This window comes from Pelophylax lessonae (assembly GCF_965119305.1).
Source record: "Pelophylax lessonae genome assembly, chromosome: 4".
NCBI lineage: Eukaryota > Metazoa > Chordata > Amphibia > Anura > Ranidae > Pelophylax > Pelophylax lessonae.
In genome coordinates, this window is record NC_138771.1 from 447,885,732 (window position 1) to 447,911,445 (window position 25,714).

General features: G+C 43.8%; 1 protein-coding gene across 1 annotated transcript in view; it reads left to right on the forward strand.

The window, feature by feature from the left end:
- The first annotated feature begins 5,220 nt into the window (after positions 1-5,220).
- Positions 5,221-25,714, forward strand: part of LOC309553784 (E3 ubiquitin-protein ligase RNF213-like) — a 678,906-nt gene continuing 658,412 nt past the window's right edge. Inside the window, exons 1-5 of the mRNA XM_082255197.1 lie at positions 5,221-6,289; positions 7,938-8,023; positions 10,722-10,880; positions 20,253-20,455; positions 20,556-20,836. Coding sequence (XP_082111323.1) covers positions 5,372-6,289; positions 7,938-8,023; positions 10,722-10,880; positions 20,253-20,455; positions 20,556-20,836 — 1,647 coding nt within the window. The 5' untranslated portion in view covers positions 5,221-5,371. The remainder of the gene's footprint in view (positions 6,290-7,937; positions 8,024-10,721; positions 10,881-20,252; positions 20,456-20,555; positions 20,837-25,714) is intronic.

Genomic DNA, 25,714 nt, shown 5'->3' on the forward strand with positions numbered 1-25,714 from the left:
GAGGATGAGCCCAGTCCTCCGGGCATTGTGTCCTCTTTTGGTACACATCGGACCCGCAAGACGGCGCAGGTTTTTCCCTGCCCCGCTGAGTTTCATTACACTGTGAATGAACTGTGGCGCACTTTAAAACGTCCATTCATGGTTCCTAGTCGGTTTAAACTACTTTATCCCATTGCGCCGGCTACGGAATCGCGATGGTGTGTGCCTCCACAAGTGGATCACACTGTGGCAGTCTTAAACAAGGCTACCTTGATTCCTACTGAGGAGACCCCGGTATTTCGGGATCCCACGGACAGACGGTTGGAGTCTCTAGCCCGCCATTCCTACACGGTGGCGGGTTCCTTGCTCAAACCTGTTTTCGCGTCCATTCTGGTGGCTCAGGCGGTGGCTGATTGGACTAAGGTGCTTAGATGCAACCTCGCGTCTGATTCTGCCCCCCCTGCCACGCTGGCTATGGTGGATCAAATTCACCAAGGAGTCATGTATTTTTGCGATGCGGCCCTTTGGTAGCACGCCTATCTAGTGTTGCGGTGCTTAACCGTCGACTGATCTGGCTGAAGAGCTGGTCGGCTGACCAGACATCACGGAAAACTGTTGCTGATTTTCCTTATGCAGGTTCTCGCCTTTTTGGCGAGGCCTTGGATACCTTGGTAAAAGGTTTCATGGGGGGTAAGAGCACCATGCTGCCCCAGAACCCCAAGAACAAGTCCTTTCGTGGCAAGCGGGGTTCCACCTCTTGACCCAATCAAGGGTCCTTTCGTGCCTTTCGGAATCAAATCAAGGGCAAGCCCTTCAAGGGCCAGGGTAGCCAGAAGAAGCCCTGGGCGGGCAAGCAGAAGTCCAGCAATGCCGGTACGGCGGGTCAGTCCGCCTCTGCCTGAAGAGGCGCCCTCACCCGATTCAGGGGTGGGGGGGACGTTTGCGCGGTTTCCTCCAACCTTGGCTGCTCCGAATTCCGGACAGGTGGGTTCAGGAAATCATTCGATCAGGTTACAAGATCGAATTCCTTTCCCGACCGGCGGACAGATTTTTTCCCTCAAATCTTCATTTGAACCCGGGGCGTCTGCAGGACATGCATCAAGCGGTGCGGGACCTCCTTGCCCAGGGGGTAATTGTCCCGGTGCCTCATCGGGACAGGTTTCGGGGGTTTTATTCCAATCTGTTCACTGTGCCCAGAAAGGAGGGCAAGGTATGTCCTATTCAGGACCTCAAAGCGCTGAACTGCTTCGTGCGCGTTGGGAAGTTCCGTATGGAATCTCTCCGTTCGGTGGTGGCCTCCTTGAGCCCAGGGGAATTCTTGGCCTCTATAGACCTGAAGGATGTGTACCTGCACATCCCCTTTTTCGAGGGTCACCAGAGGTACCTTCATTTCGTAATCGCGGAGGAACACTATCAGTTTGTGTCGTTACCTTTCGGTCTCGCTTCAGCTCCAAGGGTCTTTACCAAAGTGTTGGCGCCTGTTCTGGTCCTGCTCAAGGCACAGGGCATTGCGGTCTTGGGATATCTGGACAATCTCCTCTTAAGGTCGAGTGTCAGCCAGAACCTACTGCGCGATCTGTCCACCATGGTACAGACGCTCCAGGAGTTCGGATGGACCATCAACGTACAGAAGTCGACCTTGTCTCCTTAGGCTCGTCTTCCCTATCTGGGAATGATCCTGGACTCTACTCGGGCGAGGGTGTTCTTGCCGGCGGACAAGCTCCGGACCTTACAGGACGAGATCAGGTCCCTCAGGGACGAACCATCCTCGTCGCTCAGGACTTGCATGCGGTCCCTAGGGTTGATGGTATCAGCCTTCGAGGCGATACTCTTTGCTGAGTTTCACACACGGTCTCTTCAAGAGGAGATCCTGGCCAGGTGGGACAGACTGCCTCAGTCCTTGGATCTGAGTGTCTCATTGAGTCGCCGAACCAGAATGGATTTTCTGTGGTGGCTCCAGTCCCCGGCAGTGTCGGAAGGCAAATCGATCCGTCCGTTACTGTGGACGGTGATTACCACAGATGCCAGCCTGTCAGGCTGGGGTGGAGTCTTGGGCAACCTGTCTGCCCAGGGCACTTGGTCAGGGGAGGAATCCTCCCTTCCGATCAATGTGTTGGAATTGAGAGCGATAAAACTCTTCCAGTGGTCGTATCGACTTCGGGGCTGTCCTGTTCGGGTACAGACGGACAATGCTACCACGGTGGCTTACATCAACCACCAAGGGGGCACCAAGAGTGCCCGGGCAGCCCGGGAGGTGACCGACATTCTGTCTTGGGCCGAGACTCATGTCCCGGCGATTTCAGCAGTTCACATTCCGGGGGTGGAGAATTGGCAGGCCGACTATCTGAGCCGCCAGACCCTGGACCAGGGGGAATGGTCCCTGCATCCGGAGGTTTTCCAAATGCTGTGTGCGAAGTGGGGATCCCCGAACGTGGATCTGTTCGCGTCTCGGCTAAACCACAAGGTGGAAAGGTTTGTGGCAAGAACGCGCGATCCTCTGGCAGACGCCTCAGATGCGTTAGTGGCCCCTTGGCATCAGTATCGTCTGATGTATGCCTTTCCTCCGATTCAGTTGTTGTCCAGGTTCCTTCGCAGGTTAGCCTCGGAACCGCACCTGGTGATTCTGGTAGCGCCGGACTGGCCCCGCCGGTCCTGGTACGCCAACGTTGTTCACCTGGCAGTGGCGCCTCCTTGGCGGCTGCCAATGCGGGAAGATCTACTGTCTCAGGGACCGATCTTCTATCCTGCTTTATAGTCGCTGGCTTTAACGGCCTGGCTGTTGAGACCCAGGTCCTGAGAGACAGGGGTCTCTCCCCTGAGGTCATTCCTACTCTGATCAAGGCTAGGAAAACCTTATCCGGTAGAATCTGGAAAGCTTGCTTCGCCTGGTGTGAGTCCAGGGGGTTCTCCCCTCGCTCATACTCGGTGTCGAGAGTGTTGGCTTTCCTCCAGTCTGGGGTGGACCAGTGCCTGGCGCTGGCCACAATAAAGGGCCAGGTGTCTGCACTGGCTATTCTTTTCCAATGCCCTGTGGCGTCTCATTCCTTAATTTGCACCTTCATTCAAGGTGTGCGTCATTTGGCTCCTCCCAGGAGGGAGCCTTTACCTCCATGGGACTTGAACTTGGTTCTGTCCGTGTTACAGCGTGCTCTCTTTGAAAACATCCGGGAGATACCGTTGCCTCTGCTGTCTAAGAAGGTTGCCTTTTTAGTGGCGATTACTTCGGCTCACAGAGTGTCGGAACTGGCGGCTTTGTCTTGCCGCTCTCCTTACTTGGTGATTCACAAGGATAAGGTGGTCTTGCGACCTCATTTCTCTTTTCTTCCTAAGGTGGTCTCTGAGTTCCACCTTAATGAGGACATTGTCCTGCCTTCGCTTTGTACGAAGTCTAAGCATCCTAAGAAGGTTGCTGTGCATTCCTTGGATGTTGTCAGGGCGATCAGGGTGTACCTGTCGTCTATGGAGTCCTTTCGGAAGACGGATTTCCTCTTTGTCCTTCCTGAGGGATCTCGGAAGGGCATGGCTGCGTCTGCAGCGACCATTGCCAAATGGATCAGACAGACCATTGAACATGCTTATGCTTTGAAGGAACGGGTTCCACCCTACCCTGTTAAGGCACACTCTACCAGATCTTTGAGTGCATCCTGGGCCTATTGGCATCGTGCCTCGGTGGCCCAGGTGTGCAAGGCTGCGACTTGGTCGTCGGTGCACACTTTTTCCAAATTCTATAAGGTGGATGTTCTGGCATCAGCTGATGCCTCCTTTGGCCGCAAAGTTCTCAGTGCGGCAGTGTCATAGGGGACCCTTTTTTTTTTTTTTTTGTGGGTCCCTGGCTGTTGGGGTGTTTATCCCCTGGATATTTGTTTTCCTGGGTTGTTGCTCCTGTTGAGCCTTTTCTATTGCCCAGAAGGTTCTCTTACTGTGCGTGTAAGGTTCCTTTCTCTGATGTGGGTACTGCGTTGCCTTTTCTACGGTTGCGTCTCCCACCCCTCATGTCTACACTGCTTTGGGACATCCCAACAGTGATGACTTAGAGGAGGCTGCGACTGTCGGAGGACGTAAGAGAAAACTGAATTTTTGTAAATTCTTACCTGTAAAATTCCTTTCTCTGAGTCCTCCGACAGTCGCCACCCGCGCCCCTCTTTTGGGGTTGTTTTCTTGTTTACCTATTGCTATTCTACCAAACTGAGTTGGGAGTGTCACTGCAGGGGGGTATTGACCAGTGGGACAGCCCCCATGTGTCTATTCAAATGTTTTTGTTCTTTTGACTAAGTCTTATGCCTAGCTACTCCTGCGGAGTGGAAGTCAATACCCAATAGTGATGACTTAGAGGAGGCGGCGACTGTCGGAGGACTCAGAGGACTCAGGGAAAGGAATTTTACAGGTAAGATTTTTGCTGTTGCATACAATAACTTGAAAAACCTAGAAATACTGTCACCTTTCGGAAAGTGATAATGTCACTGCTAAATGCCTTCCCTTGATTCTCTTATACTTTTACAGAGCTCCTTCCTTCTCCATAGGCAGCATTGCCAAGGTGTGAGGGTCTTCTTTTGGTATTTCACAGTCAACTGCAATTTATTCATAGAGCATCATAAAACAAAATTGTAATTTTATATTGCACAATCTATTCCCATTTCTTTTTTTTGGGGGGGGGGGGAGGGGGGTGGATATATTGAATTGATCAAGTTCAGCCTATATCAAAGATTGACAATTTAACTTCAGATCCACAACCAAGTAGTGTCAGGTCACCCACTTTGCCCAAATATAGTCAGTTTAAGCCATGGATAACTACTGACTATGGAGCAATCAAGATATGATTTTTAGTTACTCTTGTTCTTGAAACTTTTATTTACCTTTTGTCAGGTGTGAGCAAATAGATTTGCAAATTTAGATGAAAACCAGTTCAGTGTATTTGCAGGTAGGGGTTTCTAAACGCTAATTTTGAAACCACTGGTTGCCTGGCCTTTTTGTTGCAGCCTGGCCTCTCGAACTTGTCTAATCCTGATCTATGCCCACATTTCCCTAGCTTTAATGATTAATAAAAAATTACTAATTTATCATGCAGAAAAGAAACCGAAAGAAGAATAAAAAGAAGACCGGTAGTGACTCTGACACCTCATTGATTTCACTTATCACTGATCAGGAAGACTCCAGTATTGCTGAAAGTGTTGAAAATGATGGTGAATGTGAAAGCCTTGCAGACTCTGTCACTGTAACCATACAACCCACTGCCCAAACAGAAAATGCTGATACTACCAATTTTCCATCTGAAAGTAGTGAGGTTAAGACAGAAACAAAAGATGATGAAAATTCTAGTAGAGGGGGTACAATATTAATACCCATTAAAGATGTACCCCTTAGCAAAGACAAACCTGAAGATAAAGACCCAGAGATGAAAATTGCCATGATTGTTGAACTTTCATCTTCCTCAAAGAATGAAGGTCCTGAAGGCACGAAGACCAGTTCTGATAACTTAGAAGATAAGAGTGTCAGTGGGAAAGAGGTCTTACAAAATGAGAAAATGACCATCGACCCGGTCATGGAACTTAAAACAAGCACGTCACTCGCATCTAAAGTTGATTGCGAGGTGGAAGACAGAGGTATGCAAAATAATCTAGAGCCCCAAAAGAAAATGCCATTTCCTACTAAGTTAGAATGTAGTTCTTCTGACCCAGTAAAAGAGACTCTTCAAAAAGAAATGAAAGCTTTGCAAAGTAACATGGACACAACAAGGGAATGTGAACTCAGGGAAAATATTATGCTTGACAATAAGCATAGTAGTCAAAACCTAAAGAGTAATGAAGGATCGAAAAATATCTCCGGCAGTGAAAAAGACACTAGTGACACATGTAAACCAAATAAAGACACAGGTAGTACAACACCTGACTTCCATGAAAGAAATCACATTTCAAATAAGTCAGCTACTTCTGGAGCACTTTCTGATTTAGACACAAGATCTGAATTTGAAAAGACCGATAACAAAGTGCCACCTGGCCGCAAGGATAATAATAATAAGGGCACAAAGGTAGATGCCTCCACAAAGATTTCAGTTGACAAAGAAAATAACAACGGTGGACAGGCAAATATTGGTAGAAGATCTGAATCTGAACGGACAACAAAAGAACAAAATAAAAATGACAATGAAAAAGAAACTGATAAAAGTACTAAAGATAGTCCATCAGAATCCTCTAACACATCCGTCCAGAAAGATGAAAATGAAGACCGGAAAGGAACTAAAAACAAGAATAAGAATAAAAATAAAAATACATCACAGGAAAAAGAAGATTCTAAAGGCAATGAGAATGTTAAGGTAAGTTCATATACAATTGTCTAATACTTTGTGTTTGTGCGCTAGTTTGCTGCTTTCAGAAACCAAATTGTCACTTGGGGAACTAAAAACATAGGACAGATAAAATAACACCATAGCACCAGGGGCCTAGGCCTATAGTATCTATAGATTGGCAGTAGGAAAGACCCATAGAGCATAGGTCAGGAATAGGGACATAGACCTTTTTATATTCATAAGACCAATAGAGTAATGTTCCATTCACACTAGTGCGACTTTGGACATGACAAGTTGCAGCCATTCTTTTCAATGGTACCCGTTCAGATCAGTGCAAATTAGTCGCAGCGATTTTGAAAAGGTGCCTGCACTACTTTTGGTGTGCGACATTTGATGCGACTTATATCCATTGAATGTAAAATTGAATTAAGGTTGCACCGACAGTCGCACTCTTTGGAGTCGTGCTAGTGTGCATGGAGCCTCAAAGAAGCAGACCTGTGGTGACTGTTGGTCAATAATTTGGCAATCTATCTTTACACATTTTACTGATCATGTACCCAGGCCTTTTTACACAAAATCACTTGAGTCTAGATGTTTTTTGATTCGGTGATGTTTCAGTGCCACACATTATACCTTTTAGTTTGCCGTCTGCCCTAATATAGATATTTTTTGTGATAGAGCTTTGATTTGGTAACAAATTTGATTTTGTGTATTTTTATATCCTTGCTTTTTATTGGGAATAAATAGGACGGCACAGTGGCTCAGTGATTAGCACATCTGCCTTCAAGCACTGGGGTCCTTAATTTGAATTTGCATATCCTCCCTGTGCTTGTGTGACTTTCCTCCAGGTACTCCATTTTTTTTTTTTGCATGCTCCAAAGACATGCTGGTAGGTAGGCTTGTTAGCTTCTGTTTAAATTTGGCCTTACTGCATGTGAGATAGGTACCATAGATTGTAGGCTATCTGAGGGCAGGGAATGATGTGAATGAATAATATGTAAAGTGGTGTGTACATTGACTGTGCTATATAAATGTGCTATATAAATACCTATACTAAGGTAACAGTGCCAGATTCACATAGGTACAGAGCACTATTTGTAGCCTGCAATCCTATCCCTCAGATTCCCAAAAGTCACCATCACTTTAGATCACTATTTTAACAGCGATTTGCGCTCCCATTGGCAGACCGGGGATCGGCATGGTGAGTGCCACCGGGTAGAAGGGAGGGAGATTAGCAGACATGCGTTTGCTGATCTCCCATTTCTACTAAGAACCAAGAAACGATGTGTAAAACATCACTTTATGGTCGGCCTCCATTGCGCTCTGTTAGCGTCAGTAGTGGGCAGATTTTTTTTTTTAGAGACAAGTTCTCCCAATAAGATTGGGATATGGGGTGGTAAGCGTTTTTAAATACAATTTTGTGCTTATATTGTGTGACATAAAAAATGGAAACACTATTCTATTTTTAAGGGTTTCTGCTTTCAGAAAATATAAAATGTGTTTAAAATGATTTGCATATGTCCAAAAAAAAAACCTAAAAGGAAAAACCGCTCTGGCGGCAAAAAGTCTAAAAACAGAGCAGAAAGTGAAAATCTGGTTTTGAGTGTTAATATAGAATAAAATAAGTATTAAAAGTAAAACAAATAAAATGTTTTCTTATTTCTTCAACCAGAAGGTCACAAGTACTTCACACCTACAAGATGGAGTTGGAAAAAGTAAAGAAAAGGCACAAAACAAAGAGGAACAAAAAGCTATTCGAAGGTGCAGTATGCTGAAACTCTTAGGGCTATATCAGATGGGCAATTCTATAGCTAGCAATGCTTTACTAGTACCAGAATTATTAAACCTAAGCTTTAGGTAAAGTAAAAAATGCTCAATTTATTGTCTAGGAGACCGGGAAAAGTGCTTTTATCTACCCAATCCTCCTCTCCTACAGGCTCCTGCAAGACTGGCACCTGCTCCGCTACTCTTCTACGATCCGGTAGTTGGATGCCCTCTGATGTCATCAAGACTATTTGATGCAAGCACGCAGAGGGATAATCCACTGCCGGGGCATAGGGGAGTGCAGTCCACCCAGGGATTGGGTAAGTAAAATTACCTTTTCCATCCTCTAGACATAGACAAGCATTTAACCATTGCAGTTTGAGGACAGCCCCACTGCAAAGGAACATTTTTACTATTCCTGGTGTTGGACTTTAAATGTTAGTTTTTTGCTAGCAGTTGCCTTTCAGTAGCTATTTAACCACTTAAGCCCTGGAAGATTTTACCCCCTTCCTGACCAGGGCCTATTTTGCAATTCGGCACTGCGTAATTTTAATGGACAATTGCACGGTCATGCGACACTGTACCCAAATGAAATTGACGTCCTTTTTTTTCCCACAAACAGAGCTTTCTTTTGGTGGTATTTGATCACCTGTGCGATTTTTTTTTTTTTTTTTTTTTTTTTTTTTTGATCATGCGCTATAAACAAAAAAAGAGTGACAATTTTGCAAAAATAACAATATTTTTCAAATTTTTTATATGAAATTCCCAAAAAAAAATGTAAACAATCACAATTTTTTAACATTTTAGGCCAATTTGTTTTTTGCTACATATGTTTGGTAAAAAAAATCGCAAAAAGCGTATTTTGATTGGTTTGCGCAAAAGCTATTGCGTTTACTAACTAAGGAAAATTTTTTGTCATTTTTATTTATTTTTTTTTAACGAGTAATGGCGACGATCTGCGACATTGCAGCGGACAGATCGGACCCTTGACTGACATTTTTGACACTTTTGCGGGTACCAGTGACATTACTACAGTAATCAGTGCTATACATATGCACTGTTACTGTAAAAATGACACTGGGAGGGAAGGGGTTGACTTTATTGGAGAGGGAGGGGTTAAGTGTGTCCCTAGGGGCGTGCTTCTAACTGTGATTGGATGTGGCTGTGTGTGTAACAGCACAGATCAACGGTCCTACATAGCAGGACCTTATGATCTGTGCTTTTACACAGGGAAGAATGACAGGCGGCTTTGTTTACATTAGCCGCCTGCCTTTCTCCATCTCCACCCGACGATCACACGCGCGGACTTCTTAGGGTACGAGCGGGGGCGGGAGCGCGTCTCCGGCGGCACGCGCTCGCCCCCTATTGGCTCCCAGGCTAGTGACGTACTGGTACGTCACTTTTCCTGGGAGGGGTTGCCGCCGCCGTATATAGTCGGGCAGCGGTCGGCAAGTGGTTAAAGTGGAACTTTAGTCAACAAATTAAGTCCTGCTAGATCACTTGAGGCCTTTTGCAGGTATAGCTATGTAAATCATTAAAAATAGTTCTCTATACTGTAAAAATACAGTAATACACTGTCTCACCCTGCTCTGCACATGCTCAGTTGATCTCTATTTTTAGGCACTACTGAGTTTGTAGAGGCTGATCTGCTGACAGCCTAAGGCCCCTTTAACAAGGGGCGGATCCGCTTGGATGGACTCCGCTTGCTCAGCGGGCATCGCTCCGTTGATCCCCGCTGAGCAGGCGGATGAAAGGTCCGTCTCCCCTCTCCTCTTTGGGGAAACAGGCAGCTCGTCTATTTTCATCCGATCCGGCCTATCGTCATCCATCTGTTTTCAGCGGATCTTGTTGGATCGGATGCCAGGTGGGTGTCCGCTAACATCTGCCTCCCCATAGAAGTCAATGAGTGGCCCGATCGGGTCCACCTGAAAAACAGACAGGCGGACCTGATTGGTCCAATCATGTGAAAGGGACCTTTAAAGCGAAATTAAACCCTCCTATCCTCTACAGCCAAGGAAGTTGCTTCTGTTTGATCTGCAACTGCCATGGTGCTGCACATGTGATCAGTTAGGACACCAGTCAAAATGACAGTTTGGTTGAGGAATCAAGCAAATGTGACACTTAGCAATTCTGTAACTGTTTTTTTTTTTTTTTTTTAAACAGTTAAATTGGTGGGTTTAGTTCTGCTTTATGATTCAGGGGCTCTAGGCTTCAGCAAAATGCAACTTCCAGCAAAAAAAGCAAAAAAAAAAAAAACAGGAGCAATGCTGGAGTCAATTTACAACACACATTAATTTTGGTTGTATACATATTAATGTGAAATGTATGTTCTTGGCTAAAGAAATATTTTTTATAAAGTTGGTATGGGTAAAGTTCTGCTTTCTTTAGTAATGGAATAATTTAAAGTAGTTATGATAAAGTTCAGTTTGAGTGATTCTGTCACTAGTGAAGCTATGACAACTAAACACTCTGGCATAGTTTTTATCGCAAATTATATTTGGACATATTTTCAGTTATGATGCAAATTAATCTTTTTTTTTTTTTTTGTTATAGTTGGGTCTCATCTGTTATCTATATTATTTATCTATAAATCAGTTTGTTCCTTTGTTTAAAGGGAAGAGTTTTGTTTTTTAATCAGTATGAAAATGATATGTGTGCAGCTTAGTCTGTTAATTCTTAATTTTTATTTCTACAGGGAACTCGATCCTGCTGATTGTATAACACTATATTTCCATGTCATTGTTTCCAAACAATTTGATGTTAAAACCAATGAGGATACAGTGATAGTGAAAGGATCGGGGCTAGAAGGCTATCGGGCATGGGAAGATGCCATCTGCACTATGAGCTACACAAAGTAAGTTACACCATTTTCGTTTTCTCATGTGTGATTGGGCCTTGAGTTTTGTAAACAACGGTGTATTTTCAGGGAGAGCTAGAAAAGTTGTGAAATGACGGTAACAGCTCCACATGCTGACTGCATATAAATAGGCAATATATTTACTGTATATGGAATATTTTTTTAAAAAAATATACAGTATTGAACAAAGGTTTTAGGCAGGTATGTAAATTAAGAATGCTTTCAGAAATTAAAGTGTTAATAGTTTATTTTATTTTTTTAATCAAATGGAAAGTAAATGAACAAAAGATAAATCCTAATCAAATCAATATTTGGTGTGACCACCCTTTGCCTTCTATACAACACCAGTTCTTCTAGGTACACTTGCACACAGTTCGTGAAGAAACCTGGCAGGTGCCCAGTGGTGGTGGGCATGGTGCCAGCAGGAAAACCTCACTCAAACCCTCTGCCTGACATTGTGAATTGGCCTTTCCGAACAACCAGGCTCCCTTTGGGCTTGATCTAGTTTTTCCTCTCTTGGGGGAATTTAAAATTGTGGTAAAAAATACTGCGCTAACAAAAATGGTGAACAAATAGCCGCTGACACTCCAACAGACTGTAATGGCAACCAAATATAACATAATTTGCCTCCACTTAATTATCTCTCTCCTTCCTCACTGTAACTTGTACTCTGTCTGGGGTGTTTTGAGTCCAGTGAAGGATGACTAGCTCTTACAATAAGGGTTGGATTTATTTACAATAGAAGATATACAGTAACTACATTATAAAATATAAAAAATACAAATAAGGAAATTGGGTAAAATGATGGGGTAGGAGATGGACAGGGGAAGGAAGGTAGTCTGCATTCTGTCACACACACATCCACACTGACTCTTTCACACAGACCAAGGCCTCTTGTCCAGTCTTGACCCACCCTCAAATGGGTCCCAGTGACTCATGTCCTGGATCCTTTGAAGAAGCTATCTTGAACCAAAGGTCACAAAAATGAATTCCTCTCCCAGGTTGATCTTCGAGTTTTTATGAGCAGATGATCACACAGCATATCCATCCAATCCATTACCCTTCAGGCCCCATGCTGGCCAGGTGTGGGGGGCAGCTGAATAGCCTCTGGAGTCTTACTGGTCAGATGATAACGACCTTGTGAATCCATTTAGCCTTGTTTACTGCAGGCTGGCTGTGAAAATTGTCATCTGCCTCAAATAAAAGTTCTTTCAAAGCCATATTGTCAAAGGCGTATTGTTCTTGTGTCCCATCTGCATTAATTCTACTTTTTTCCAATATTACACTCACCTTAGAAACTGACTGCACATCATAACCTTAAGCTTTTACATGTGTTATGCAACCATCTTTGTGGATATCCTATGTCCTCATCTTGTAGTAAAGTAGCATAATATGTGAATATGTTTTGTCATCAGTGCCCAGATCCCCCGAAAAAGCTCTTTGTTAAATGCATTGAGACGCATCTCTTGCCACATACCTACATAGTTTCGGGGGAATTTTTCATCAACTTCAATATTTGTGATAAGATATGATATATGACTATAATATATACTCAGGGGTGTGGACAATTATTTTTAAAAACTACTTGTCCAGATTAAATCAGGGTCCCAATTTACTTGTCACTTATGACAATCTACTTGTTATGATAAAAAAAAAAATCAATTCCTAGGGGAGCTGCAAAGGCAAGAATTCTGAACAAAAATGCTACTTTCTAATAGAAGAAAAAAAAAAAAGGATATAATAAATACCACAATACATTTTAAATATATTATATGCATTCGATAATATTCAGCATCGGTATGCTTTCGATCAGATACACACACACACACACACACACACACACACACACACACACACACACACAAAAACGATGTTTTTTATATATATATATATACATATATAAAACATCGTTTTTCCCAAATCAACAAATCTCCCAAAGGTGGAGTATGGGCAAATTATTTCTTATCCTGCCTTTCCCAATTAAACACTTCACCTCCAGAAGGTTTACGCCCCTCCCTGACCAGGCCATTTTTTGCGATATGACACTGCTTTACTTTAACTGACAATTTGCACGGTCGTACGACAAATATAAAAATGTAAGTCCTTTTTCCCCACAAATAGAGCTTTCTTTTGGTGGTATTTGATCATCTCTGTGTTTTTATTTTTTGTTACATAAATGAAAAAAGATCGAAAAGTTAAAAAAAAAACAACAAAAAAAAAACCACATATTTCTTCATTTTTCTTATGAAATGTTTTTCATAAATTTAGGCCACAACTTATTCTGCTACATTTCGTTGGCGAAAATAACCCAAATCAGTATATATTATGCAGTCCTATATGGTATATATATATATATGATAATTGAACAGCCTTGTTTACATAGGCAGACTGGCATTCTGTCAGTGTAAAGAACAATCAGTGGGTGCTGGCAGGCATCTGTTCCAAGTAAAATCACAGCAGGAGCCAGTCGCCGGCAGAGCGCACTTTCGCCCACAACCCGAGAGTGCAGAATCACGTATGCATTGTGATTCTGCACAGCACGGCTGCCCTGTACCAGTAAATTTGCTATAGGGCGGTCGGCAATGGGTTAAAGATTAATTTGTCCTATGATGGAACTTGCTTGATAATAATGCAGAGCTACAGTTATTCATCCATACAATTGCCCACAGTCATTTACTCATACATGCACATACCAACTTACCCATGCATTTGCAGTCTCATAAGTCACTTACCCATACATGCACACAGTCATATACAGTCGCCTTTCAGAAAATCATGCATTAATTACTTAATGGGACATTAATCACTTGAAAATATGTAGCGATAAAACTGGGAGTACCTATACTACCTGAGTGTCTGGGAGTACCTATACTACCTGAGTGTCTGGGAGTACCTATTACTACCTGAGTGTCTGGGAGTACCTATTACTACCTGAGGGCCTGTGAGTACCTATTACTACCTGTGCGACTGACCGGGCTGTGTGTCTGTGAGTGTTGTGCGACTGACCGGGCTGTGTGTCTGTGAGTGTTGTGCGACTGACTGGGCTGTGTGTCTGTGAGTGTTGTGCGACTGTGAGTGTTGTGCGACTGAGTGTTGGGCAACTGAGAGTGTTGTGCGACTGACCGGGCTGTGCGACTGGGAGTGTTGTGCGACTGACCGGGCTGTGAGATTGTGAGTGTTGTGCAACTGAATGTCAAGTGAGGGTAGTGGAGTACCAGAGGGAGAGAAGGTAGAGTTAGGAAGCCAGGAAATAGCCACATAGGATAGACTTAAATCACTGAATCCCCATTAGATTAGTAGGTACAATGCCCGGCGGGTGTGGGGATGTGACTCGGTGTACATCTATTTGTAAGTTGCTTCCCTGGAAGCTCAGGTCCTGAATCTAGGGAAGGAGCTGGCAACACTGAGACTAATGTCCATACCGGAGGAGAGCCAGGATCGTACCAGTCAGGTGCAGGCAGGGGTCTGCACAGAGGTGGGCGGAGTATTGGAGGTGCAGGCATCAGAGCAGAGTAGAGGGGTGACAGTTAGGAGGGGTAGAAGGGGACAAGGCAAGGAGGCTGATCCTGGGCTGGAGCACCCCAATAGATACGCCCCGTTGTGTGATGTTGGGGAAACCAGTCAGGGACCAGCATTGCTGGAGCAGAGCGACGCCCCTAGCTGCCAGGGGAAGAACTCCTCCAGTGAGGCCGGGAGAAAGGGAAAGGAAAGACAGGTGCTGGTGGTAGGGGACTCAATTATTAGAAGGACAGACAGTGTAATCTGTGACAAAGACCGTGTGCGCCGAACAGTCTGTTGTTTGCCGGGCGCTCGGGTTCGGCACATCGCGGATCGGGTGGACAGATTATTGGGTGGGGCTGGGGAAGACCCAGCTGTCATGGTACACGTGGGTACCAATGACATAGGCAGTGGAAGATGTAGAGTCCTAAACGATTTCAGGGACTTAGGCGCTAAGTTGAGGAGTAGGACCTCCAAGGTAGTATTTTCCGAAATACTACCTGTACCTCGAGCCACTCCAGAGAGGCAGCGGGAGACTAGGGAAGTTAACAAGTGGCTGAGGAGCTTGTGTAGTAAGGAGGGTTTTGGGTTCCTGGAGAACTGGGCCGACTTCTCAGTCGGCCACCGGCTCTTTGGTAGGGACGGATTGCACCTAAATGGGGAGGGTGCAGCCGTACTGGGTGAGAAGATGGCCAAAAAGTTAGAGGGGCTTTTAAACTAGGTGATGGGGGGGGGGGGGAGGGTACATATGTAGAATTAGCCAGTGGAAAGCAAGATTCAGAGGGCAGAAATGGGGGCATTAGCGGTAGGGTGTTCGGAGCTCCTATACCCAGGGTGGGTATGGGGAAAAATCAAGAGAGCAGCCTAAAAACATCAAATGAGGATATATGTAACCGGTCAAAATTAAGAGGTTTGTTTACCAATGCCAGAAGCCTGGCAAACAAGATGGGAGAGCTGGAGCAACTGATGTTTGAGGAGGACTTAGATTTTGTGGGGATAATGCCCCGTACACACGTGCAGATTATCTGCAGACATTTGTCTGCAGACTTACCTTTTCTATGTAGTGCAAGGGCCTGCCGGATTGCATACAAATTGAAAGTGTTTAGGTTTGACCTCATATTATATGGTTGTGGTAAGTCTGCAGACAAAAGTCTGCAGATAATCTGCACGTGTGTATGGGGCATAACAGAGACTTGGTTTGACAGCTCTCATGACTGGATGGCGACCATTCAGGGGTATTCCCTTTATCGCAGAGATAGAGAAGGTAAAAAAGGGGGAGGGGTATGTCTGTATATTAAGAACAGTATACAGAAAAATAGAGGGATGATATTAATAATGGAGCTAAGGACGAGGCAGAATCCCTATGGGTAGAGCTTCAAAGGGAAGGCACGGTGGGGAAGGTAATATTGGCCGTATGCTATAGGCCCCCCAACAAGAGGGAGGAGGGGGAGGCGGACCTCATTTTACAGATAGGATTGGCAGCAAGGATGGGAAATGTCATTATAATGGGGGACTTTAATTATCCTGATATAGACTGGGCAGAAGGAACCGCACACTCAGCCAAGACTAGGCAGTTCCCAAATGTTTTGCAGGACAATTTCATGGGTCAGATGGTGAATGCACCGACAAGAAACAATGCGGTACTTGACCTACTGATTACCAACAATACAGACCTGCTCACGGATGTAGAAATATGGGGCAACTTAGGAAACAGTGACCATAGGTCAATAAGTTTCAGTATTAATTACAGTAATAGGAAGCAGTGGGGTAATATAAGGACGCTGAATTTCAAAAGAGCCAATTTCCCAAAACTGCGCTCGCTGCTAGAAAATATCAATTGGGATAGAACCCTGGGAACAAAGAACACAGAGGAAAAATGGGAGTGCTTCAAGAGCATACTTAACAAGAGAATTGACCAGTGCATTCCAAAGGGAAATAAATTTAAAAGAGCAAAACTAAACCCTGGGTGGCTAAACTCCAACATAAAAATGCATATTAGTGCTAAAGAAAAGGCCTTCAAAAAATACAAGGCTGAGGGGTCATTGGCAGCATTTAAGCATTACAAAGAGTGTAATAAGAAATGTAAAAACAAAATCAGGGCGGCTAAAATAGAACACGAGAGACATATAGCGGAGGAGAATAAAAAGAACCCCAAGAAGCTCTTTAAGTATATAAACAGTAAGAAAGCGAGGCCAGAACACATTGGCCCCATAAAAGATGACAAAGGAAATATGGCCACTGAGGACAGAGAAAAGGCGGAAGTGTTAAATAATTTCTTCTCTTCAGTCTTCACAAAAGAATCGGGGGGCTACACGAACCCAACTGGTAAGGCTAAACTAAATAATACATCTCAGGAAGTACCGCCATGGCTAACTGAAGATAGACTTAAAACTAACATAAATAAATCACCGGGACCGGATGGCTTGCACCCGAGGGTTCTTAAAGAGCTCAGCCAGGTGATTGCCAGACCATTATTCTTTATCTTTAAGGATAGTTTACAGACGGGTATGGTGCCAGCTGATTGGAAGAAAGCCAACGTGGTACCAATATTTAAAAAGGGGCCAAGATGTATCCCGGGTAACTATAGGCCGGTCAGTCTAACATCTGTAGTCTGCAAGATTTTGGAGGGGATGTTAAGGGACCACATACAAGACTTTAGTAATGAAAACTGTATTATTAGTAGTAATCAGCATGGATTCATGAAAAATCGTTCTTGCCAAACCAATATATTAACCATCTACGATGAAGTGAGCTGCTACCTAGATAAAGGAAAGCCTGTGGATGTGCTGTATCTGGACTTTGCAAAGGCCTTTGACACCGTTCCCCACAAACGCTTACTGTACAAACTAAGGAAGGTAGGTATGGACCATAAGGTGAGTACCTGGATAGAGAACTGGCTCCAGGGGAGAGTCCAGAGGGTGATGATTAATGGGGAGTACTCGGATTGGGCGGGTGTGGAAAGTGGGGTCCCCCAGGGTTCTGTCCTGGGACCAATCCTGTTTAATTTATTCATAAATGATCTAGAGGAGGGGATATCTAGTACAATCTCAGTATTTGCAGATGATACCAAACTAAGCATGCCAATATCTTCTATACAAGATGTGGAAACCTTACAAGCGGACCTGAACAAAATAACGGGGTGGGCAACTACATGGCAGATGAGGTTTAATGTTGAAAAATGTAAAGTAATGCACTTGGGGGCCAGAAACCAGAAAGCAAGCTACTCACTAGGGGGGGAACCTCTGGGTGAGTCTAGGATGGAAAAAGACTTGGGGGTACTGGTAGACAACAGGCTTGGCAGTGGCATGCAATGCAAAGCCAACCGAATACTGGGATGTATAAAAAAGGGGATTCACTCCAGAAATAGAGATTATTCTCCCGCTCTACAAGGTCCGGCCACATCTGGAGTATGCTGTCCAGTTCTGGGCACTGGTCCTCAGGAAGGATGTGCTGGAATTGGAAAGAGTCCAGAGAAGGGCAACAAAAATAATTAGGGGAATGGAGGACATCAGCTATGAGGAAAGACTACAAGCACTGAACTTATTCTCTCTGGAGAAGAGACGCTTGAGGGGGGATATGATATCAATGTACAAATACTGTACTGGCGACCCTAGCATAAGGAACAAACTATTCAGAGAAAGGAGATACAATAAGACACGTGGCCACTCACTAAAACTAGAGGAAAGGCGGTTTAACCTTAAAATGCGTAAGGGGTTCTTCACTTTAAGAGCGGTAAGGATGTGGAATTCTCTTCCACAAGCAGTCGTATCAGCAGGGAGCATTGATAGTTTCAAAAAACTATTAGATGGGCACCTTAGAGACCACAAAATACAGGGGTATACAATGTACGGTTAAAAGCAAACACACACACACACACACATCATAGGTTGAACTGGATGAACTGATGTATTTTTTCAACCTCACTAACTATGTAACTATGTAACTGTCTCATTCAGTAGCATTATAATTGAGACAGCTGTCTCCTTTTTACATAGAAATCTATAAATTACTTAAACCTAATTTATGGCTTTTATTTTATCATTTTAATAAAAATGATACAACAGTATAATTCGGTTATAATACCAGTGATTTTCAATGGATGTATGTCCCTTTTAAACCTTGAAATAACTTTGCCAGGATGGAAAATAGGGAGGCTTGATGTTGTTTTTATTAAGGCAGAGAGCTTTTAGGAATGTTAGGGGCTTTTAAAAGCAAAAGGGGCTTTATAGCGATATAACCACTTCAAAATTGGGCACTTTTACCCTCTTCCTGCCCAGGCCAATTTTCAGCTTTCACCACTGTCTCACTTTGAATGACAATTACGCGGTCACGAAACACTGTACCCAAACTACATTTTTATAATTTTGTTCACACAACTAGAGCTTTCTTTTGATGGTATTTTATTTGCCACTGGGTTTTTTTTATTTTTTGCTACAAAAATGAAAAAAGAAAATTTAGACAAAAATTTTTTTTTTATTTATTTTTCATATAAAATTTTGCAAGTAAATTTAGGCCAGAATGTATTCTGCTACATTTCTTTGGTGAAAATAACCCAAATCAGTGTATATTATGCAGTCTATAATGGTATATATCTGACAATTGATCATTTCTCAGGGCCCTAAAATGCCAGAACAGTACAGATATCCCCCCAAATATCCCTTTTTTTTTTAAAAGTAGACAGTCCAAGGTATTTAGTAAGAGGCATGGCGAGTTTTTTGAGGTTGTAATTTTTTTGTCATGTTTTCAAAAATTAAATAAAATATAAAAAAGCTAAAATTTTCTGTTTTTTACATATTGTCACCAGTGCAGTACAGCATCATCCTATAACTAGTGTGATGGTGATCAGGCATTCTGAATGGTGACCGTACGAAAGAAGTTATTTTACATTTTTACGTTTTTTTTTTTTTTTTTAACATAATATTGCTTATAGTAGTGACTTTCATTGCTTTATGCAAGCTTTTTACTGAATAAAATACATTTATTCCATTTATCACAGCTAGCAACACAATTGTAAACAAATTGGAAAAAGGACATAAATTTCATTTGGGTTCAGTGTTGCATGACTGCACAATTGTCAGTTAAAGTAACGCAGAACCGTACTGCCAAAAAATGGCCTGGTCAGGAAGGGGGGTAAATCTTCCGGAGGTCAAGTGGTTAATCGCCACTGGGTTTCTTTTTTGCTAAATTAAATATGAAAATTTTGGGGAAAAGATGTTTTTCTTAGTTTCTATTATAAAATTTAGTTGATTAGACTGCACTGATGGTCACAGATTAGGCTGCACTGATGGCCCCCGATGAGGCTGCACTGATGGTCAGCCCCGATGAGGCTGCACTGATTTGCAAGTGACTGGCACTAATGATTAGTGCCCTGATTATTCATGTAAACAATGTACTGTCAGCTGATAACATAGTAAAAGGCCACTTTGATTGGCCCTTTACCGTGATCTGGGATTAGCTGGGTCCAAAGGACACAGCAGTCACAGAGAACTCCCGATGCATGCCCTAGGGGGCACTGGGAGGTGCGGTTCTCAGAGGACGTCCATTGATGCCCTCCCATAACTGGAGAGCTGTGCTGTAGCCATCTTTTGGCTATAGCATCATAGGGAAGTGGTTAAGAGGCAAAAAAGAGTAAACCCTGCTGCTTGCTTGCAGCAGGGCTAAATGTAAGCACCCGGAACTGCATGTCCCAGGCGGTTATGATTTGCGCATCCCTGTACCTTATTATGTATGAGGGTAAGTAGCAGAAGGTCAAATGGGCAATTGTATGTATTATGCATACTTCAATGTTGAATGCTTTGTGGTTTTCAAATATACCAAAATGTTAAAGTACACTGTTTTTTTGTTATATGAATGCCTTATTTTGTTTTTTAGAGACCTCAAGCAACATGGTTTCCTATATGAAGGGCAAACACAAGTTTCTAAGGATTGCTTGAATAAATACATACCATACAAATATGTTATTGTGCGGGCAAAGGGCAAAGTGGAGTACGAAATCATCTATAATGTTGATGTGCAAGAACATATAACTGTTAATCGTTGCCTGCATATTCAGTCCAAATATGTTCAAGGAAGAGGTATGATTGCCATAGCAATTTTAAAAGTGTAGAGGTTGAAGACATACTCAATGCTCAGTTTTTAATGACTTGACTAATATATACTTTTTACTCTGTTCAGAGTGGCATCAGTATGATGATGTGTGTATGAAGGAGAATCGTGGGTTTTTGGCAACGTTGAAGAATATGGTAACAGATCGATACAAAAATATTTTTAATGGAAAGATGATGGCTGGCGAAGTCATGCTCCACAGGATTTTTAGTATTCTGACAGACTGTGATGCCATCAATATGTCTAATTTCTTTATCCAGCTTCAGCAGTTTTATGCTGTGTATGAATATCCCCTTTTGATTGGAGACAGAGTAATGCCATGGAAAAGTCTTGGATTTGGAATTTTGCAGGTAACCAATCTATACATACATTTATCTGAGAGGTTATTAATCCGCACACAAAAATATGTTATAAGTGTATTTTGTAAAGCAGCACAGGTAACATGTACAATGAGTTCTGTAACCCAAAGCAGGTAACTTAGCGCTAAGCTTGAAAACCTATATCTAAGCTCGAAAACAAACATTTAACATATTGCATCTTGCCAGTCCTTAGACATAATGGCTGCATTGTTTTCTTTGTTTAGGTTATGTACAATTTCTGTAAGTGTTATCTTGTCAGAAATGCACTGTCCTTTTCACTTCCTGTGAGATGAACAAATATATCAAACAATGTTATCAGTTTTGTTAGCTATCTGCTGTGAATTATGGAGAAACACCTCCCTATGTAATAGAGAGGGGAGGGCTTTTATAGTTCAATGCAGGCGAACAGCTTGGGGTGACAACCCTGCTTTTTAATAAATACAGTACATTGGGTGAGAAATGTAGTGTGTTACTGGCAGGTTGACCATGTAAAAAAAAGGAAAATAGCCTGAAGAAAGGAAACAATTGCAGCCACCACATCAAATGACTTGCAATATTACAAAAAAAATCTTGTTTTGGGGTTTAAACGTTATAGCCCCTGTGCATGAGTATCAGAATTTAAGCTAATGTGTACTTTGTTCAATAAAGCTTTTTGGAAAAAAAAAAAAAAAAAAGAATTTAAGAAATGAACTGAATGCAGTTTCTTCTGAGTTACTTTGCATTTAAGTTGGTAATGACCACTCTGAAACCAGAAATGCTCAGAGATTAGTTTTTTCGGCTTAACCACTTTCTGACCGGCTGCAGTAGGTATGTTACGGCAGGTCGGCTCTATTGCGCAAAACGGCATACCTGTACGTCATGTTTTGCAATAGCCAGTGGGGGCACATGTGTGCCGATTGGCCAGAGGGGGAGCCATCCGCGATCGCTCCCCAGAGACAGAACGGCAGCCTGCCGATGTAAACAAGACAGACCGCCATTCTGTCAGAGATGAACACCGTGATCTTGTGTTCCTGCTATTTATGAACATGGACCTCTGTGTTCATCGAGTGAGTCCATCCTCCACACAGTTAGAAAGCATCCCCTAGGGACACACTTAACCCGTTGATCACCCCAGGTGCTTACTTCTTCCTGCCAGTGTCATTGGTACAGTAACAGTGCATATTTTTAGCACTGGTTGCTGTAGTAATGTAACTGGTTCCATTAAAAGTGTCAGTGAGGTGTCCAATCTGTCCGCCGCAATGTCAGAGTCCTGCTAAAAATTGCTGATCGCTGCCATTACTAGTAAAAAAAAAAATAATGCCATAAATCTATCCTCTAGTTTGTAGACGCAATGACCTTTGGAAATTTTTGGTATATTACTTAATCTCTCCTAAAGTACTGTTTAGTTTGGGTTTATTAAAAACCCTTTTTGCTTTCTGCTTTACCCTAGTCTTCTGTACTTACCTATTCTCTCACTCTACAGGGCACGCATACTTAAGCAGTTTATGCTCATCCTCTCTTTGACTCTTATTTTTATCCATATCACCTTCCATCTATTTCTTCTTGCTATTTCTTTTACCCTGATTTTTTCCATATCTCTCATTGCTATCAGGTTCACCTCCATATTTTTTAGACATGGTCAGTCATAGAATTTCTTAAGAGGATCCTCACGGTGGGTGGTGATTTCAGTTTTGCTCTAGACCCAACATTAGATTTGTCCAGGGGTTCTTGCCACTTTTACTACAGCTCCTCAATTTAGTTGACCTGTGGCGATTGACACGTCCTCACGACAGGGACTACACATTCTACTTCCCTACCCATCAAACCTACTCTAGATTAGATTACTAGAGCATTACCCTAGAGCACTTTCTAGGGTAATCTCTTCTGGGATAAATGTCCTCTCCCTATCTGATCATGCACTTCTGTATTGCTGATGGACACTGAGCCCTAGTTCACACTGATGCAGTGCAGGATTCGCAGCGATTCCTGTGCATTTCCTGCACTGTGTCACAATCACACTGCGTTCATGCAAACCACAGTGGGTGAAAATGGTTTGCAAAATGCAGTGCGATTAGCTGAATCGGATTGCATGGGTGTGAACATCCTTGTAATCGATTCCAGTGCAAAAACCAAAAAGTTGCCTGCACCTTTCATCCACTCTGCCTTGACCTTACATCTAGTGGCTCAGCAAAGCGTTGCTTCAGCAACCTGATACTAGAGAGGTAATAGAGATATTGCTGACTAGTTCTCAGGAAAATTGGAGGCTCCGTTGCAAACCCTTTATCTATATATAAGGCTCAAAAGTGCATGCTCCAGGGCACCTAATCCATTTAAAAAAAACAGGGCAGGACACAAAAAATTGATTACTGATGCGGGTGCGAGTCCTAGAATCTACCCTTGCTGAATTGACCAAGGTCAGGGAGGATCTGAACAATTTACTATACCAGAATAATAAACAAAGCCTAGCTTCAGATAAGCATACTTTGTACCACTTCTCCAATAAACTGGCACTTTACTAGCAAGAGTCCTTCGGGTGCTTCAATCAAGATCCTAAACATTGGCAGACACTTATGTTCACATGATTTGGACAAAGTAATTCTCTTAAAATAGCTATTTTGCCCTTTATCTTGTGCCTGTTAGTTTGTATAGATGCACAAAATGTCCAGAATTAAGATGCATGTCCTTTCGCCGCTGAAACCTAGGGTAGGCATCGGCCTACTGGGCATTGCTTTATACAATATGGCTACCCACCTCACCAGAGTGGTAGCCTGGTTCTGTAACTGAACAGAATAAAAGTGGGCCTCCATGGAACTGGAAAATTCTTGCTCGGCCTTGGGCCTTACTTTTTATTCTCTAACATCTCATATTTTCCATCTCCATTAATTGCCAGTTAGTGGAAAATCTGATTTCTCTTACGTCCTCTGACAGTCGCCGCCCACTCATTCAGTCTTCACCAATGGGTATTGACCTCTTATCCATAGGAGCAAGCTAGGCATAAGACTTGTTAAGAACAAAGTAATTTACATAGACACACCTATGGGGGCTGTCCCACTGGTCCAATACCCCCCTGCTATCAGCATTCCCAACTCAGTTTGTCTTCTGCCTAGTTAGGAGTAAGATAGACTCTCCCTGTGCTGGGGCTACAGTCTCAGCCTTCTTCTATTTTATTGCTTTTATTTCATGCTAAGTGTTTTTTTCTTGCACTACTAGCTTTTTATTTTGTTCCTGCGCCTAGTTAGTCAGCTCTTCGGAAGAGTACGGCGTTCGCGGAGCTGGGAGTCGGACTGGTCGTCCTGGTGTTCCAGGACAGAGGGCCTTATGGAATCCCAGCCCGCCATGGAGCGTTTAGCAGGCTATGCGTACGCCCTGGCCTCGCAAATGACCTGTCCCTGTCCTCGGGGACAAAAGCCCACGAGGTGACCACCTAGCTTGGACGTCTCAACCGTGGTTCCGTACGTTGCTAGAGTCCTGCGTTTTGGCTGACGGCACCCCCACCGACTGGGGTGGGAGGCTTCCCGTCGAGGAGAGGCGCCCACGCCATCTGGTACGGTAAGTACGTTCCATGTGGGGCCTCTGTCTGGGGATGGCAGTCTGCTAGGGCTGTGGTATCCCCTCATGTCCCTGTGTCTGGGGCTCGCCTTTCTCCCGATCCCTGCGGGGGTTCTAGCGCATCTAGAACGCAATGTGGGGGGTTGTGCGGGTCCCTACCCTGGGTGACACTGTGGTGGTGTGTTTGGGTGCAGACATGCATGGGTGTCCCGCTGCGGTGTAAAAAACCGCGGGTCCGCCATTTTAGGTGTGGGCAGCTGCTTAGCTTTACTATGGGCACTTCTGCAGCTCTCCATGCAGTGTGTTTTGGCACCTTCGGGCGCCATCTTGCGTGTGGCAATGTGTTCTTCTGTGCACATGTCGGCGGCCATGTTCCCGGAGCCTCCCATTACTTTCTATGGGCAGCCGTTTTCCCTTGTCCTGTTCAGCTTCATGCGGTGTGACATCACTTCCTTTCTCATACAGAGGAGATCGTCAGCCAGCGTGGTAACACTTGTGGGGGTCTGTTCTTGCTGTTTTGTGGGAAATATCTCTGGCTATCAGCTTTATTCCTGCCTGAGGGGTCTCTCAGTGTAGTCCTTACTAGCGGTGTATTGCGGTGGGACCGCCGTGCGATTTAAAGGGCCAGCGCCATAAAAAAATGTTTATGGAGTCCCAGGACAGCAAATTTCCCCCAGCTTTGGTGGATGATTCAGGCTCCTCTGAATCATCTACACTTACTGCTGCACTTGCGACTTTAGCGTCCAAAGTGGATCTTTTGATGGCTGAACGGGATTCTAGGAAAAGGCCTACGTTTTCTCACTCTTCTGATTCTTAGTCTGATATGGTTGCCGTAGATAGTGTACCCCTTGAGGGGTCTCATTCCTCCCTGTCTGAAGGGGAGGCGGAGGACAAGGAGGGGGATGAATCCCCCCCTGGGACGGCCAGAGAACGCGCTGCTATGTCTGCGCTGTTTACTGCTGTAAAAGATACACTACATTTGGAGGATGAGCCCAACCCTCCGGGTAAGCGGTCCTCTTTTGGGACCCGCAGATACCAAAAAGCAGCGCAGGTGTTTCCTTGTCCCGCTGAGTTTTACGAAACAGTGAATGAACAATGGCGCAATTTGAATCGCAATTTTGTGGTGCCTAAACGGTTTCAACTCCGTTACCCTTTTGCTTCTCCTACGGATTTGCGCTGGTCTGTGGCCCCTAAGGTGGATCACACGGTGTCCAGATTGAACAGGGCCACTCTGGTTCCCACTGAGGATTCTCCGGTGTTCAGGGACCCTATGGATAGGCGGTTGGAATCCCTCGCCCGCCACGCCTATATGGTGGCGGGTTCCTTACTGAAACCTATTTT